Source organism: Apostichopus japonicus, chromosome 19 (genome assembly GCF_037975245.1).
Source record: "Apostichopus japonicus isolate 1M-3 chromosome 19, ASM3797524v1, whole genome shotgun sequence".
Taxonomy (NCBI): Eukaryota; Metazoa; Echinodermata; class Holothuroidea; order Aspidochirotida; family Stichopodidae; genus Apostichopus; species Apostichopus japonicus.
In genome coordinates this window covers 30,620,890-30,638,599 of record NC_092579.1, presented here as the reverse complement: position 1 = coordinate 30,638,599, position 17,710 = coordinate 30,620,890, and the positions used below count along the sequence as shown (strand labels likewise).

Genomic DNA, 17,710 nt, shown 5'->3' with positions numbered 1-17,710 from the left:
ATATATATATATATATATATATATATGTATATATATATATATATATATATATATATAAATATATATATATATATATATATATATATATATATATATATATATATATATATATATATATATATATTGTGGAAAAATTGCAAAGTTTGCAAGTGCTAATAAAGAAAAGAAACACGACGTTTCGGGTATAAACCCTTTAACAAAGTGAGTAAAAACACTACTGAAACTGTAAACAGCGAACGAAGAAAGATATAATGGTCCAATGCACACACATGAAAGAAGCGAAAAGTAGCAGGGTAAAAGGACTTACAACAAATCGAATTTAGAGTTTAAACCATAAGGGGATAAGGTGCCAAGTCCGAAAATACGTCTATTTTCGGATTTAAGCCGATCGATATCAGTGCCTCTGGGGGACAGAGCACACGTAACGGAAAAGTCAGTGATCTTACAGGGGGAGGGTGAATTGAAGTGAGAGGCAACAGGGTAACCAGAAAACTTGGATTTGATGGAGCATAAATGTTCAGTAATTTGATCTGCTAGTTTCGTTTAGTTTCACCTATGTAAAGTCAATTGCAACGCTTACATATAATTATATAAATCACATTAGTAGAAATACATGAAAAATGATGTCTGATTACAAAAGAGTTTTTAGGGCCAGTGATACGAAGCACAGTATTAGAAGTAACATATTTGCAGGTATTGTATCTACTGCGGTTACAAGGGTAGGTGCCGGGAGTGTCGACAGGGGTGGGCTGAGGATGTGATGCCCTCACCAAATGATCCGCCAGGTTGTTCAGTCGCTTATACGCTGTAATAGGCATCTCCGTGAAAACGTCCTTGGTGGTAGGGTCACGTGTGTTAAATTTCAAAACAGATGCGGTCCGTCTAGCTAACTCATTTCGGAAAAAAAGTAAAAGCTACTTCCGGTCTGTGACGATTTTTGGTGATATTTAGTAACAAATTGTGACAGGGTTAGACGGGCGCATAGCGAGGAATTTGTCAAGGGAGGGGCGAAGATTGTAGGCAAACTATCTAAGCGTAGCGCCACCATGTGTTGGCGCGAAGCGTAAAAGAAAATTTTGGCCGAAAATGCCTCCTAGATCGCTAGAATTGGCACTTCCCAGGCCTTGTAAGTTGCATCTATAGCACTTTCTAGTTTGAAATAACTAGCAATATCATAAACGAAATATACTCGAGGGGGGGGGGGCGGTCACGATAGGCGTAGGTGGCGGGGGCTGCAGCCCAAAAGTGTTTGTTAAAATTCGGGTCATATGCTGAGAATATTTCGGGCACCTACTGAAAGAAGAATAATTTTGCAATGTGTTTTTCAATGGTTAACCTTATATTATTATTATCATTATAATTGTATACTAACGACTTCCCCAATCATTCTTACCAATAGGGATGTGTTATAACACGGAAAATGATTGTATGTTATTGGCATGTGATGTAATAACCGATGAATGCCTATATGATATGCACATTAACATGTTGAACGAGCGCGGAGCGCGGGGAAAAAAATTGGTTATATTTTTCGGGCAAGTCGTTACAGCCCCCAAATCAAATAAGGCTTCTACGTCTGTGGCGCTGCCGCCGCCAAATATGATTTGGATAAATAATCTCACGCATTATTTTCTACTTATAGCCACACACACAAAAACTGTGCCGCCAAATATTGGGGGGAGGGAATATTAGATACTATATCCCCCACCTTAAATATTGGGGGGCATGTCCCCCCGCAATCCCCCCCCCCCCTGATGATCGCCGCCCATGGATATGACCACCAATCGGCCAAAAACAAGTTTTAAAATCAGAAGAATTTATATATATGTTATGTCTTAAATACTGTCAGGGGCGTAGCGAGCGGGGGGTGTCACACCCCCCCCCCCCAATAATTTGGTCGCTGTCGGCAAATTTTGGGTCTGTCGGCAAAAGGAGAAAAGGTGAAGAGAGCGGAAGGGGAAGAAAGAAGGAAAGCTGAATAGAGAAAAGGAGAACGGGAGCTTCTTCCGTGCCAAATTTGACTTAAAATATGCACCAGATTGCATCTAAGGACGTTTCAAAACTAAAAATTTTCCAAAGGGGATGGGTAGACCCCCTACCCTTAGACCCCTCCCCCATTCCAGTCACCACTTCCAGATCCGCCGGCAAATCAAATTTGACTTAAAATATGCACCAGAATGCATCTAAGGACGTTTCAAAACTAAAAATTTTCCAAAAGGGAGGGGGACGCCCCCTCCCCTTAGACCCCTCCCCCATTCCAGTCACCACTTCCAGATCCGCCGGCAAATCAAATTTGACTTAAAATATGCACCAGATTGCATCTAAGGACGTTTCAAAACTAAAAATTTTCCAAAAGGGAGGGGGACGCCCCCTCCCCTTAGACCCCTCCCCCATTTCAGTCACCACTTCAAGATCCGTCGGCAAATCAAATTTGACTTAAAATATGCACCAGATTGCATCTAAGGACGTTTCAAAACTAAAAAATTGCCAAAGGGGAGGGGGAACCCCCTCCCCTTAGACCCCTCCCCCATTTCAGTCACCACTTCCAGATCCGTCGGCAAATCAAATTTGACTTAAAATATACACCAGATTGCATCTAAGGACGTTTCAAAACTAAAAGTTTTCTTAAATTTTCTTAGATTTTCTTAAATTTTTTAGACCCCTCCCCCATTTCAGTCACCACTTCCAGATCCGTCGGCAAATCAAATTTGACTTAAAATATACACCAGATTGCATCTAAGGACGTTTCAAAACTAAAAGTTTTCTTAAATTTTCTTAGATTTTCTTAAATTTTTTAGACCCCTCCCCCATTTCAGTCACCACTTCAAGATCCGTCGGCAAATCAAATTTGACTTAAAATATGCACCAGATTGCATCTAAGGACGTTTCAAAACTAAAAAATTGTCAAAGGGGAGGGGGAACCCCCTCCCCTTAGACCCCTCCCCCATTTCAGTCACCACTTCCAGATCCGTCGGCAAATCAAATTCTCCACACCCCCCCAACAAAAAAACCTTCGCTACGCCCCTGAATACTGTTCAGTATAGTTCTTAACGTTCTCCCCGATACCCACCAACATGATCATTCAAACGAAACCTTGTTCTCAAAAGAGAAAGCATGAGAGTACCATACCTTAGTGTGGATCTATAGGTGTCAAATAAATACACCAAAGCTCAAATAAACGATATAAACTAAACTCTCGTTAAATTTACAGGTTAGTAGTATCTACCGTAGCCTGCGATTGCATTGAAAGAGAAGAGCTCGCCGTTTTTGATTTAGTAACGACCAAACTAGACATTCGACAAAGTATCTGACTGTAGGCCTTACGATAGAATGGATTAGTCATACCATAAATATATGGATTGATGGCAGAATTAATGTACAACATCGAAAGAAAGATATACTTTAAGACGTCTATGTCGGGTGACCAGCTTGGAAAAATGATTTCGAAAAACTGAATTACATTTACCAGATGGTAAGGAGTTGCAAAAATAAAGAATGCAATTCCATTCACTAAAAGCATTCGTGTGGCAGCGTTTGCAGATTTCCTTTGATGGGTTGCCATCGCATCGTCCATGGTTGGCACCGACGAAGGCAAGCGACCATACAATTTGAGTATAATCTTGACAATACACACTACATTTAAGATAAGTGCGACGAAGAACGGAAAAGTCTGAACGATCTCATTGACAAACAACCACGTGTTGTCTTCGGAATAACATAAACCAGAAATGGCGGGATAATTTTCGTATGCGATGTCGTTTGGCCAAACTATACACGTAATGATGAAGTTGTTATATGACGGAGACATAGATGCTGTGATGATGGAGGATGATAGCCAAACGAGAGTGACGTAACACAAAGTCCGCCGACGTCCTGAAATCTTTATATGCACCAATGGTCTACAGATGGCGAGATATCTTTCCACCGAAAGTAGTGAAACAAGAAGTAATGACGTAAATGATGTAACTAACAGTAATGGGTATATGATCCAACATTGAGCAATCTTTCCAAAGAAATATTTATCATCTGCTACAGGAGACGATAAAGTATTCACAAACTTCTCTGAGGTACCAACGAAGAGATATAAGACGTCAGCAACGGCTAGGTTGAGGAGAATAATATTCATATTGTTTCTCATCGATGGAACTTTCCAGATTAAAAATATGAACGCACCGTTTCCTAGGATACCGATAACAGCAATGACCGGAAGTACGGCCACAAAACTCAACATTGAAAAGGTTGAATTTAACAAATTCGTTTTGATGTATGAATGTGTAAAGTTCTTCAGGTTCCGTACAAATCCATTACAATCCTCGGTTTCTATATAATCGTAGTAAGAAATCGAATAATCGGTTACCGGATAATCCTCCAAGGAATAAATCGGTCTTGGATCTTCTGATACGGACATCTTGTTTCGTTTGTTATTGGATAAATAAATGTAAAAGCCTCATTTGAATATTTATATTATTCAAATCGAAAAAAAAGTTATTCGACTTATATGTAGCTGAATATTTCCATCAAATAAAAAAAAAAACACGGTTTTCTTTTCTTTATTCGACATGGAATGTAACAGATACACGACTCCAAGAGAGCAAGAACAATCTGAACGAATTTGAAAAGGTACGCTTCTATTTAAAGTTTACGTAGCCATAGGATCTGTTCATATACGTATTAAGTCTCTAAGAAAGCACATTTTACGTCAATTCCTGGCTTCGTTACTTGCAAGATGTATAATTATTATTAAACTCTTGACAGAAGTGTAAAATTCACTAAGCAATAGAGCTAATCACCCCGAGGCCATTAAAAGTATAACGAGTGTAAACAAATACCAAAACCTTAAGATATAAAGAACAACATAATTAAAAGATGGAGTAAAAATGTAGCAGAAAAAACAAGCAAACAAATAAATTAACAACTAAAATGATGCGAGGGCTTAATGAAAATTTATGATGTAGCAAAAAGTAAAATAATGAGATGAATAATGGATTGGAAGGAATAGACCGTAAAGTGAATAAAATACGTAAAAAGCATGAACAGAGTTTTAAATTATTGAAGTTAAAAAGTTCTTATACAATTATTATAAAACCTGTAAAGTGTTTAAAGATTTGCTATGTCTTAAACTTGACGGAAATTCGTTTCATTCTTTGGCAGCTAGATATGAAAACCGTTTCCTGTGGTATTCACTTCTACATCCTGGTTAATACAATTTGTTTTCGGTCGTGGTGTGGGTGTGGGTATCTCTACCAAAATTGAACATTTCTTCCATGTATTTTGGAGCGAGTTCGTTTATTGATTTGAAGTCCATAGTCACATTCCGTTTATGATTTTTTACGTCAATACTATTCCACTTTAAAATATTAATAACATCATGATACCTAGTGTCATGGCCAGCACCTAAAAATAGTCGTCCGTCGGTTTTTCGTAGACGGATAATTCTTTGAAGGTCACTGATTCTACAATCAATGTCGTCGGGGGGGGGGGGGGGGGGAGGGGGGTATCGACATTACGAGAGGGCATAACGAGTCTGGGTACAGGTGCTTCACCAAGATAAACTTTTATATTAAATGCAACGGGACTGGACATTGAAATCTTCGACTACTGATTGTAGAATTTTCCACCTATTTTTTAAATCTTATATATGCGAATACAATGTTTAATGGGAATTTTGACTTTCCACATTTAAATAATTTGATTTTTTTTTAGAACGCCTTTATTGATAGGGTTTTTCATGACATGACATACAAGTTTTAGAGAGAGAAGGGAGAGGGAGAGGGGGGGGGGGGTGGGGACAAAATTTGTCGGAAATCTATTGTACGAAGGAATATAAGGGGAGGCGTGTCCCCGAAATTCTTTGTGTCGGTAAGCGGGCTGCTAATTTTTTTTCCTGAACCTTTCGGGCAGTGTACGTTGAGTTTAGCCAATCAGAGCGAGGCTGTGTTGATGACGTACTACTCAGTAAAGATGGTCAGTCGGGTAAATGCGTCGCTTCAATAACATACGGTGGAAAACGAAAGACCGCGAGTTCGAGCCCCCGTGTGGATTTTCCCCCACTTTTTCTCATGTCCAAGTAGTTATGTCCAAGTATTATATCATGAATTGAAAATCGATATTATAAGTTATGTCATGGTTTTAGTGCACGGTCATCTTATATATGAAACTCCGAAGATAGTGTGGCAAAAATATATATATAGTTTCTTTTGTTTATTTTCCTTCTAGATGTTATTAGAGGGAAATCGGTCTCAGCCCCAAAATGTGGTACATCCGTTTTAGGAAAGTTTATCCTAATTTAAAGGCAGATGACTGGCTAGAATAAAAGACAAGGGAAACAGATATTCATTCTGGAACAATTAAAAAGAGAGGATTTATTGCATAATAAAACAAGGGCAGTACTTGCACTCTTATTTACATAATTCGCTCATCAGTTTACAACAAATATTCGGCAGTTTCCACAATAAACCGTTAATTACTGGACCTCGTCTCCCACAAGGAGGTGCAGCTGCATGCTATAGGAAAAGTTATTTGATTGTAATCGGACCTCCGTTAGGTGTCCAATTTTTATTAGTAATAGCTACCGTGGCCTCTAGTCTAGCTAGATCATAAAATTTCCTAATGCTGTAGGCCTACTGTCACTGTGTACAAATATTGCTGTGTAGATGTGTGTAAACTGTAAGTACGTAACATACTACTGTACCAGTACTACAGTACTGAGTACAGTGTCATGTCAATCTGAAGACATTGTAAATTTGTACAACAGACAGCGATCATACATCGCCGTTTTTCAACAAAGAAACCGATGTAAACGTCACGTAAGTTGTGCACAATGATTCAGTATAATGTTATTATTGCAAGGCCTATATACCTTAATACTTTCTGCTGTAGTACAACAATTATGTTGACTTATCGAATGTGATTTCCCCACTTCAACATTTGGTACGCACGCCGCCATCTTTACTGTAGTACGTCATCAACACAGCCTCGCTCTGATTGGCTAAACTCCATGTACACTGCCCGAAAGGTTCAGGAAAAAGAAATTCGCGGGTCTCGCAAGCGGGCTTGGATAGAAAATGATGCTATCATTTCTATATTCACTTTTGTGGGCAAATTAAGTCCGTGGGTTTTAAAAATGTAGCCCGTCTAAAGATTTTTTGGGGGGTGGGGGGGGGGGGTGCGTGTCCTCATGATCTCAGTGGATACCGCCTAGTATTTATATTTAAGACATCAAAACATACCATTACGTAATCGTACGTGTGGCTATAGTTATACGCAGGTATCATCTATCTCTGGTGATCTGTATATTCAATAACTATTTTCTTTCTTTTTCCACTTTTTTTCGCCATCCCCCTACTGTATACTACATTTCTATGGACACATCACTCTACCCTCTGGCTACGCCACTGAATATCTACATCACTCTACCCATGCACTCTCCCCTCTGGCTACGCTGCTGAATATCTACATCACTCTACCCTGCACTCTCCCCTCTGGCTACGCCACTGAATATCTACATCACTCTACCCATGCACTCTCCCCTCTGGCTACGCCACTGAATATCTACATCACTCTACCCATGCACTCTCCCCTCTGGCTACGCTACTGAATATCTACATCACTCTACCCTGCACTCTCCCCTCTGGCTACGCCACTGAATATCTACATCACTCTACCCATGCACTCTCCCCTCTGGCTACGCCACTGAATATCTACATCACTCTACCCATGCACTCTCCCCTCTGGCTACGCTACTGAATATCTACATCACTCTACCCTGCACTCTCCCCTCTGGCTACGCCACTGAATATCTACATCACTCTACCCATGCACTCTCCCCTCTGGCTACGCCACTGAATATCTACATCACTCTACCCTGCACTCTCCCCTCTGGCTACGCCACTGAATATCTACATCACTCTACCCTGCACTCTCCCCTCTGGCTACGCCACTGAATATCATACAGTTTGTATGCAAAGTTTGATTTTATACATTTTAAGTTTCCTTCGTCTTGTATATTCGAGATTGTTTCCATCTGATAAACTCACATCGGAAGATGTGGTTCATTTTTGTCGATGGCTGATATTATTGATTTCTCTCGGGAAAAACAAAACTATAAGACGACATCAAATATAATCCCTCGCTCATGGATCAAAGTATTTTGTAAAGTAAAAGTTCAAGTTTACATTAATAAATGGAACACTTATTGATTTCCAGTGTTTAAGACCAGTTCTTGGCTTTCCTGAGTTGCATACAACATTACAGGTCCGGTTGTATATTAGTACTAATAAATACGTAGTAGTAAGTTTAGGGGGAAAGCATAATATGATAAAAAGATTGTTTACTGTGAGGGAGAAGGGGTGAGAGAAGGGGAGGCGGAAGGTCCAAAATTATGCCAAATTATGTGCCTTTTCCGTGCTCCCCCGAGTCGAATGTGTCCAACTGAGCTAGTGTGACGTCACTGAATGAGACATTCGTTGAGATGGAGAGGAGGCGGAAGAGGTTCAGTCCATGGAGGGGTATGGAGGGGGAGACACAACTTCAAAAGCATGTATTAGTAAGATTTCAACATTCACATTTTGGTATCTGTCATCTTAATAAATATAATTAACTGGTAAACCTAGATGACGATATAAACTAAACTCTCGTTAAATTTACACGTTAGAAGTATCTACCGTAGCCTGCGATTGCATTGAAAGAGAAGAGCTCGCCGTTTTTGATTTAGTGCAAAATGAACTAGACCTTGGACGAAGTATCTGACTGTAGGCCTTACGATAGAATGGATTAGTCATACCATAAATATATGGATTGATGGCAGAATTAATGTACAACATCAAAAGAAAGATATCCTTTAAGACGTCTATGTCGGGTGACCAGCTTGGAAAAATGATTTCGAAAAACTGAATTGCGTTTACCAGATGGAAAGGTGTTGCAAATATAAAGAATGCAATTCCATTCACTAAAAGCATTCGTGTGGCTGCGTTTGCTGATTTCTTTTGACGAGTTGCCATCGCATCGTCCATGGTTGGCACCGACGAAGGCAAGCGACGATACAATTTGAATATAATCTTTACAAAACACACCACATTTAAGATAAGTGCGACGAGGAACGGAAAAATCTGGACGATCTCACCAATAGACAACCACGTGATATCTTCGGATAAACAAAACCCAGAAATAGAGGGATAACTTTCGTATGTAGTATTGTTTGGCCAAACTATACACGCAGTGAAGAAGTCGGTATATGACGGATAAATAGATGCTGTGATGATGAAGGATGATAGCCAAACGAGAGTGACGTAACACAAAGTCCGCCGACGTCCTGAAATCTTTATATGCACCAATGGTCTACAGATGGCAAGATATCTTTCCACCGACAGTAATGAAACAAGAAGTAATGACGTAAATGATGTTACTAACAGTGATGGGTATATGATCCAACATTGAGCAACATTTCCAAAGAAATATTTATCACCTGCTACAGGAGACGATAAATTATTCACAAACTTCTCTGAGGTACCAACGAAGAGATATAAGACGTCAGCAACGGCTAGGTTGAGGAGAATAATATTCATATTGTTTCTCATCGATGGAACTTTCCAGATTAAAAATATGAACGCACCGTTTCCTAGGATACCGATAACAGCAATGACCGGAAGTACGGCCGAAAAAATCAACATTGAAAAGGTGGAACTTAACAAATAAGTTTTGATATCTGTATGTGTAAAGTTCCTCAGGTTCCATCCAAATCCATTACAATCCTCGGTTTCTATATAATCGTAGTAAGAAATCGAATAATCGGTTACCGGATAACCACCCAAGGAATAAATCGGTCTTGGATCTTCTGATACGGACATCTTGTTTTGTTTTCCATACAATAAAACAGCACGGTTTTATTTTACTTAAGTCGACATTGAATTTAACAGATACACGACTCCAAGAGAGCAAGAATATATCTGAACAAATTTGAAAAGGTACGCTTTTATTTATAGTTTACGCAGCCATAGGATCTGTTCATATACGTATGAAGTCTCCAAGAAAGCAAATTTAATTAAAATAAACGTTCGTGATTTATTCTATATGTGGACTAAGCCAGCATGATGTTTGATTAGTGGTTAATGCACAATCAGCTGACTATAACGAGCCAATCAGATTCGAGAATTATTAACAGGAATGAATGAACAGTAAATACGTTACATTTCTAGATGTCAATGATAGAAGTTGGCTCTAACACATCACTGCCTTATGAAAAGGGAAGGGCAACGCTGTATTTACCAACTACTTGGTACTGCAAGACGGAAGTGTACAAGGGAAATGCACATTGATGACTAAACCACCTCGGAAAACAGGAAAAAATCTGAAAAATGCCTTTTTGACACTCGTTATAAATTTTGACCATAAAAAAAGAAAAGGCTATGGCTCCCTCGCGTGGAGGGTAAGTATGTCAGTAACGTGTGCAGGATTTCAAAGGATCCAGCCACCCCCCCCCCCCTCAACCCTCCAGGACGCCACTGAAGTATATATCGTTGAATATCCAGTATGTTATCAAATTAAAGGAAACTAAATAAGTCCAGAATGACAGTTTTGAGTTATGTGATCTCCGTAGCACTTTCATATCGTAAATAAGCTGTTTCATCTCATTAGTCAGTCTATTTAACTACTCTTTCCATAGTTCATTGGTCCAATTTAGTTGTCCGTCCATCTGCCATATAGTTTTAACCTTAACCATGCATATCATCTGGTTCCGTTTCAGTCTGCTATTGTAGCCTGATCCTGCACGATGTAGGATAGAAACTTCAGGATTCGTCATGCCATAGATACGAATACATATTCAAAATAATTTTCAACTGCACATGTACTAAGCTGCGTTTCAAATGAATGTTCTTATCAAGGGCGAAACCACGTGGGATGGGGCAGTCGGAATATTTCAAATACCCCCAGTAGTAAACAGTATATGTAAAAAAAAAACATGTATAAGCGTTCCAACCTAAACGGTCTAAAATTCTTCAACATTGTTTCAAAATGTAGCACCATTTTTCTTTTGAACACCCTCCAATTTTAAACATATCTCAAAGGGAAAGAAACACCTCCTCCTGTTACACCCCTCCCCTAGACGACTTAACATCTTCGTCCAACGCTACCCCTCACAATAACAAATACAAAGTGGTTGCCGCCCCTGGTTCTGATAGTAATAAAATCTGCAGTGTTTGGTCGTGTTAATTGAATTTTCAAATTACTTTCTCATTTGTAAGGAACCATCATTTACGAAGGCGAGTATAACTTCCTCGAGCAAACACAAACAATGACAAAAGAAAGAAAAATGAGAATGTATAGAGGCGAGAATAATTCCATTTAAACAGTATATTGTGATGTCTATACTTGTAAACTTGACGACTATTTGTAACATGATAGAAAATGTATTAATATACCGCACAGCACAAAAGAATCCATTAATTATAAATTTACGAAAAGTCGAGTCATATAGTTTTTTATGCTAGAGTAGACAACACTTAAAATTATAAAATAATTAGGGAGACACGACTTCCATGGGTTTTACATTCCCTATTTTTGACGGGAGACGTAGAGGCATTTCGAGACCGACTAGATATGTTGAAAACTTCTTCAGTGATTGAAGAGCAGCTTTTTTAAAGTAAACCAACAAGGCGGCAAAATTTTAGCTTTTACTCGAAATATATATATATATATATATATATATATATATATATATATATATATCATGTAGCGATTTGAAAGTACAGAAATAAATTTCTGAGAAGATTTTAAGGTGCGAGGAGAGTTCCCGGAAACTGTAGGGTTTTCGTAGTCTAATGTTATCCAAATCTAGGAAATGTAGAATTAACGCAATAACAAATTTAAGAGAACGACTCCCCTTTTCAACATTATTACGTTTATGGGTGTCAGACCACGCTGAATAAGGCTCCAATGTTGATACCGACTTAGTATAGATCTGGGAACGACTTTTGATTTCACTGTGTGTGTGGGTGGAGGGGGAGGGGGGGGAGGAAGTGGGTATACTCCCGTTAATATGTACACGCCTAATCACAGCTGGTTTTCAGTGATGTTATCCGGGAACATTAGCGTTAAAAGCTTAGGGCTTATAATAGTCTGGTACATTTACTACCTGAAACTAGATATACATTTGGAATGTTTGCGCAACTGCCGATGTTCTCTCAATAGCTGTAGTTAGAATTTCATTACAGTGCAATTTTTTGTAGAAATGTTATTTTCCTGTGGAGATAATGATTATAATAGTATAAAGGAAAACAACAGCTCAATCGCCATGATGACATCATTCATTCTGATGTTGCCAGATGCATCGACAAAAGATCACCCAAATTTAAAATATGATTAGCTTCGCTAGTCAATATGCTCTGAACTTGTTTGGTTTGACCTAAAGATTCAAAACGAATTTCAGAAATTTGCTGAGCAATCAACTTCAGCCCCCCAAAAAATCCTATAAACTAGGAAAGCTTCCAGTGGATTCGGCTGCCTTAATCCCCAAAATGTAGAACAAATAGCATGTCTTAAATAATATATTTTTTTTTTTAAATTTACAACTTCTAACAAGCACATGAATACATATAACATGAGACGAATTTATGGGCACGGAATTAAAATGTCACAGTAAATTAAGAACTACTACGAACATCAAATCGATTAATTGTCTTATACTCTTATCATGAGGATGATTGGGAATTTCAATTTACAACATTAAAATTGACCTATAACAGCCAATTATTTTGCCACATTAAACTATATTCTAACTATTATTGGTGCCTGTATTAAACCAGTGGCGTTACTAGGCCGGTGCGACCGTCGCGAAATCCCTGGGCCCGGGCCCAGTGTCAAGATCCGAAAGATATATATATATATATAGGCCCTATATATATATAGGCCCTATATATAGGCCCTATATATAGGCCCTATATATATATATATATATAGGCCCTATATATATATATATATATATATATATATATATATATATATATATATATATATATATATATATAATGAAAACGAATTTCAGAAATTTGCTGAGCAATCAACTTCAGCCCCCCAAAAAATCCTATAAACTAGGAAAGCTTCCAGTGGAATATATATATTTATATATATATATATATATATATATATATATATATATATATTGTGGAAAAATTGCAAAGTTTGCAAGTGCTAATAAAGAAAAGAAACACGACGTTTCGGGTATAAACCCTTTATCAAAGTGAGCAAAAACACTACTGAAACTGTAAACAGCGAACGAAGAAAGATAAAATGGCCCAATGCACACACATGAAAGAAGCGAAGAGTAGCAGGGTAAAAGGACTTACAACAAATCGAATTTAGAGTTTAAACCATAAGGGGATAAGGTGCCAAGTCCGAAAATAAGTATATTCTCGGATTTTAGCCGATCGATATCAGTGCCTCCGGGGGACAGAGCACACGTAACGGAAAAGTCAGTGATCTTACAGGGGAAGGGTGAATTGAAGTGAGAGGCAACAGGGTAACCAGAACACTGGATTTGATGGAGCGTAAATGTTCAGTAATTTGATCTGCCAGTCTTCGTTTAGTTTCACCTATATAAAGTCAATTGCAACGTTTATATATAATAATATAAATCACATTAGTAGAAATACATGAAAAATAATGTCTGATTACAAAAGAGTTTTTAGGGCCAGTGATACGAAGCACAGTATTAGAAGTAACATATTTGCAGGTATTGCATCTACTGCAGTTACAAGGGTAGGTGCCTGGAGTGTCGACAGGGGTGGGCTGAGGATGCGATGCCCTCACCAAATGATCCGCCAGGTTGTTCAGTCGCTTATACGCTGTAAAAGGCATCTCCGTTTAAACGTCCTTGGTGGTGGGGTCACGTGTGTTAAATTTCATAACGGATGCGGTCCGTCTAGCTAACTCATTTCAGAAAAAAAAGAGTAAAAACTACTTCCGGTTGTGACGATTTTTGGTGATATTAAGTAACAAATTGTGACAGGGTTAGACAGGCGCATAGCGAGGAATTTGTCAAGGGAGGGGCGAAGATTGTAGGCAAACTATCTAAGCGTAGCGCCACCATGTGTTGGCGCGAAGCGTAAAAGAAAATTTTGGCCGAAAATGCCTCCTTGATCGCTAGAAATGGCACTTCCCAGGCCTTGTAAGTTGCATCTATTGCACTTTCTAGTTTGAAATAACTGGCAATATCATAAACAAAATATGCTCGAGGGGGGGGGGGGGCGGTCACCATAGGCGTAGGTGGTGGGGGCTGCAGCCTAAAAGTGTTTGTGAAAATTCGGGCAATATGCTGAGAATATTTTGGGCACCTACTGAAAGGAGAATAATTTTGCAATGTGTTTTTCAATGGTTAAACTTATACTATTATTATCATTATTATTGTATACTAACGAGAGCCCCAATAATTCTAACCAATAGGGATAATAACACGGAAAATGATTGTATGTTATTGGCATGGGATGTAATAACCGATGAATGCCTACGGTATATGATATGCACATTAACCTCCACGCAAAAAAAAAAATGGTTATATTTGTCGGGCAAGTCGTTACAGCCCCCCCCCCCCCCCAAATCAAATAAGGCTTCTGCGTCTGTGGCGCTGCCGCCGCCAAATATGATTTGGATAAATAATCTCACAAATTATTTTCTATTTCCACAAAAAAACTATGCTACCAAATATTTGGGGGGGGGGGATATTAGATACTATATCCCCCACCTAAAATATTGGGGGGCATGTCCCCCCGCCCCCCCCCCCCATGATCGCTGCCCATGGATATGACCACCAATCGGCCAAAAACAAGTTTTAAAATCAGAAGAATTTATATATATGTTATGTCTTAAATACTGTTCAGTATAGTTCTTAACGTTCTCCCCGATACCCACCAACATGATCATTCAAACGAAACCTTGTTCTCAAAAGAGAAAGCATGAGAGTACCATACCTTAGTGTGGAACTAGAGGTGTCAAATAAATACACCAAAGCTCAAATAAACGATATAAACTAAACTCTCGTTAAATTTACAAGTTAGTAGTATCTACCGTAGCCTGCGATTGCATTGAAAGAGAAGAGCTCGCCGTTTTTGATTTATTGCAAAATGAACTAGACCTTGGACGAAGTAAGTTACCGTAGGCCTTACGATAGAATGGATTAGTCATACCATAAATATATGGATTGATGGCAGAATTAATGTACAACATCGAAAGAAAGATATTCTTTAAAACGTCTATGTCGGGTGACCAGCTTGGAAAAATGATTTCGAAAAACTGAATTGCGTTTACCAGATGGAAAGGAGTTGCAAAAATGAAGAATGCAATTCCATTCACTAAAAGCATTCGTGTGGCTGCGTTTGCTGATTTCCTTTGATGGGTTGCCATCGCATCGTCTATGCTTGGCACCGACGAAGGCAAGCGACGATACAATTTGAGTATAATCTTGACAATACATCCTAAATTAAAGATAAGTGCGACGAAGAACGGAACAATCTGAACGATCTGATGAACATATAACCACGTGTTGTCTTCGGAATAACAAAAACCAGAAATGGGGGGATAATGTTCGTAAGCGATGTCTTTTGGCCAAACTATACACACAGTGATGAAGTATGTATATGACGGAGAAATAGATGCTGTGATGATGAAGGTTGATAGCCAAACGAGAGTGACGTAACACAAAGTCCGCCGACGTCCTGAAATCTTTATATGCACCAATGGTCTACAGATGGCGAGATATCTTTCCACCGAAAGTAGTGAAACAAGAAGTAATGAAGTAAATGATGTAACTAACAGTAATGGGTATATGATCCAACATTGAGCAATCTTTCCAAAGAAATATTTATCCCCTGCTACAGGAGAAGATAAAGTATTCAAAAACTTCTCTAAGGAACCAGCGAAGAGATATATGACGTCAGCAACGGCTAGGTTGAGGAGAATAATATTCATATTGTTTCTCATCGATGGAACTTTCCAGATTAAAAATATGAACGCACCGTTTCCTAGGATACCGATTACAGCAATGACCGGAAGTACGGTCGACAAAATGAACATTGAAAAAGTGGAATAAAACAAATAAGTTTTGATATCTGTATGTGTAAAGTTCTCCAGGTTCCATTCAAATCCATTACAATCCTCCGTTTGTATATAGTCGTCGACATAAATCGAGTAATCGGTTACCGAGTTATTAACCAAGGCTAAGTTCGGTGTTGGATCTTCTAAACCTGACATCTTAGCTCGTTTTAATGTATTAGAGTACTTGTTGTTGTTTTTTTCAAAAGAGGACTAACGTTAGGGTGAACTCTCACGCATTGGATCGGTATTGAAGAGCGAAAACAGTAATTGAACTTAGTCGACAGTTTCCATATAATGAGAAAAAAAACAGAGTCACGACTGCAGGGTAGCACCTAAGAATAAATTTGAACTCTATCAGAGAAAAGATAGTTAAGTTAGCTGTAGGATAAACGTATATGCGTACAGCCTTTCAGTGACCGGATGTTACCTCAACTCCTTCTATAAGCTATACTAATTGCCTGCTGCAGAGTTAACTTGTTGTTCACGAAAGACTGAATATAAGTCCATTGGTGGCATTGCAATCGATTTTCAAATTAAACAACCAGGGTGTTAAATCACTAAAACCGTAGGTAACTATTCCTTTAGCCTTGCAACGTCCACAAAGATTGTATTATATTAAAATAAACGTTAGTGATTTCTTCTATATATTGAAGATGTCTAGTATAAAGTTTCTTTAAAACAGCATACACGATACATTTCTACTATTGATAAGGAAGGCTCAGCATAATATTGGCCAACTTTTTTTATTAAAGAAGCCTACTTCGTACACTTAAAGGTTAACGTTCGATTAACCTCGAACTGCCAAGTTTAGCCAATACAGTTTCTGCGAATAGCCACTATAAGCAACTGACTGGTTTTCTTCACAGAATTCTGATCAGGACTCAACGTGGTAAGACTCGTTTTAACACCTGAGCTGTCTGATAGGAATATAAACTTATCTTCAAACTTGTAACCACGTGATAAATTCCTCGAGGTTGGGGTAGGTATATCGGTATCGTGCTAAATTTTCCCCACTGAACGTTTTCCACTGACTGAAGCTGGCCCTAATTTGAGTAAGTCATTGAAGTTTGTAACGTTGCATATTCAGTTTATAGTTAAAGTAAAACGAAACAATACAGTTCAATTTGAAGAACGGTGTTTGACAAATCCAAAATGAGCGTAGAAAGAAATTTGAGAGTCACGCGCACACACGGAGGTTTCTCTTGCAGTAAAGATGATGATGATGGTGATAGTCACACTGCTCTACATCTATATGGTGAATTAGTTTTAGCGGGTAACAGAAAACCCTGGCATAGCTGAATACAACTTATCACTTAACATTCAATCAGGTTGATTCTCCACAACTCACTGATTCGATATGTCACAGATATACCAATGATTCTTCCGAACAGCTTCCACTGCATATGCATGCTTTACGTCATCAAAATAATTAGTCCCCCCACCTCCCACAGCCACACACCAAAACAAGGTGGTTGCCGCCCTGGGTTTACATAGTAAGAAAATCTGCCTTTTCTGGTCGAGTTAATTGAATTTTGGAAGCAATTTCTCATTTTGTAAAGCACCAGCAATTACGAAGGCAAGTCACTTCCTCGAGGAAACACAAACCATTAAGAAATGAAAAGAAAGG

At 38.6% G+C, this 17,710-nt stretch overlaps 3 protein-coding genes across 3 annotated transcripts; all 3 read right to left on the bottom strand.

Moving 5' to 3' along the window:
- Positions 1-1,205: 1,205 nt before the first annotated feature.
- LOC139960177 (somatostatin receptor type 2-like) lies at positions 1,206-5,097 on the bottom strand. Its single transcript, XM_071958342.1, has one exon. It carries the CDS (start codon positions 4,406-4,408, stop codon positions 3,206-3,208), a length of 1,203 nt encoding a protein of 400 aa, XP_071814443.1. The 5' UTR covers positions 4,409-5,097; the 3' UTR covers positions 1,206-3,205.
- A 3,545-nt stretch (positions 5,098-8,642) lies between these two features.
- Positions 8,643-9,845, bottom strand: LOC139959839 (somatostatin receptor type 2-like). The gene has a single exon (XM_071957719.1). It carries the CDS (start codon positions 9,843-9,845, stop codon positions 8,643-8,645), a length of 1,203 nt encoding a protein of 400 aa, XP_071813820.1.
- A 3,301-nt stretch (positions 9,846-13,146) lies between these two features.
- On the bottom strand, positions 13,147-17,585 carry LOC139959350 (somatostatin receptor type 2-like). The gene has a single exon (XM_071956846.1). The coding sequence runs from the start codon at positions 16,237-16,239 to the stop codon at positions 15,037-15,039; it is 1,203 nt and encodes a 400-aa protein (XP_071812947.1). The 5' UTR covers positions 16,240-17,585; the 3' UTR covers positions 13,147-15,036.
- Between the last annotated feature and the right edge of the window lie 125 nt (positions 17,586-17,710).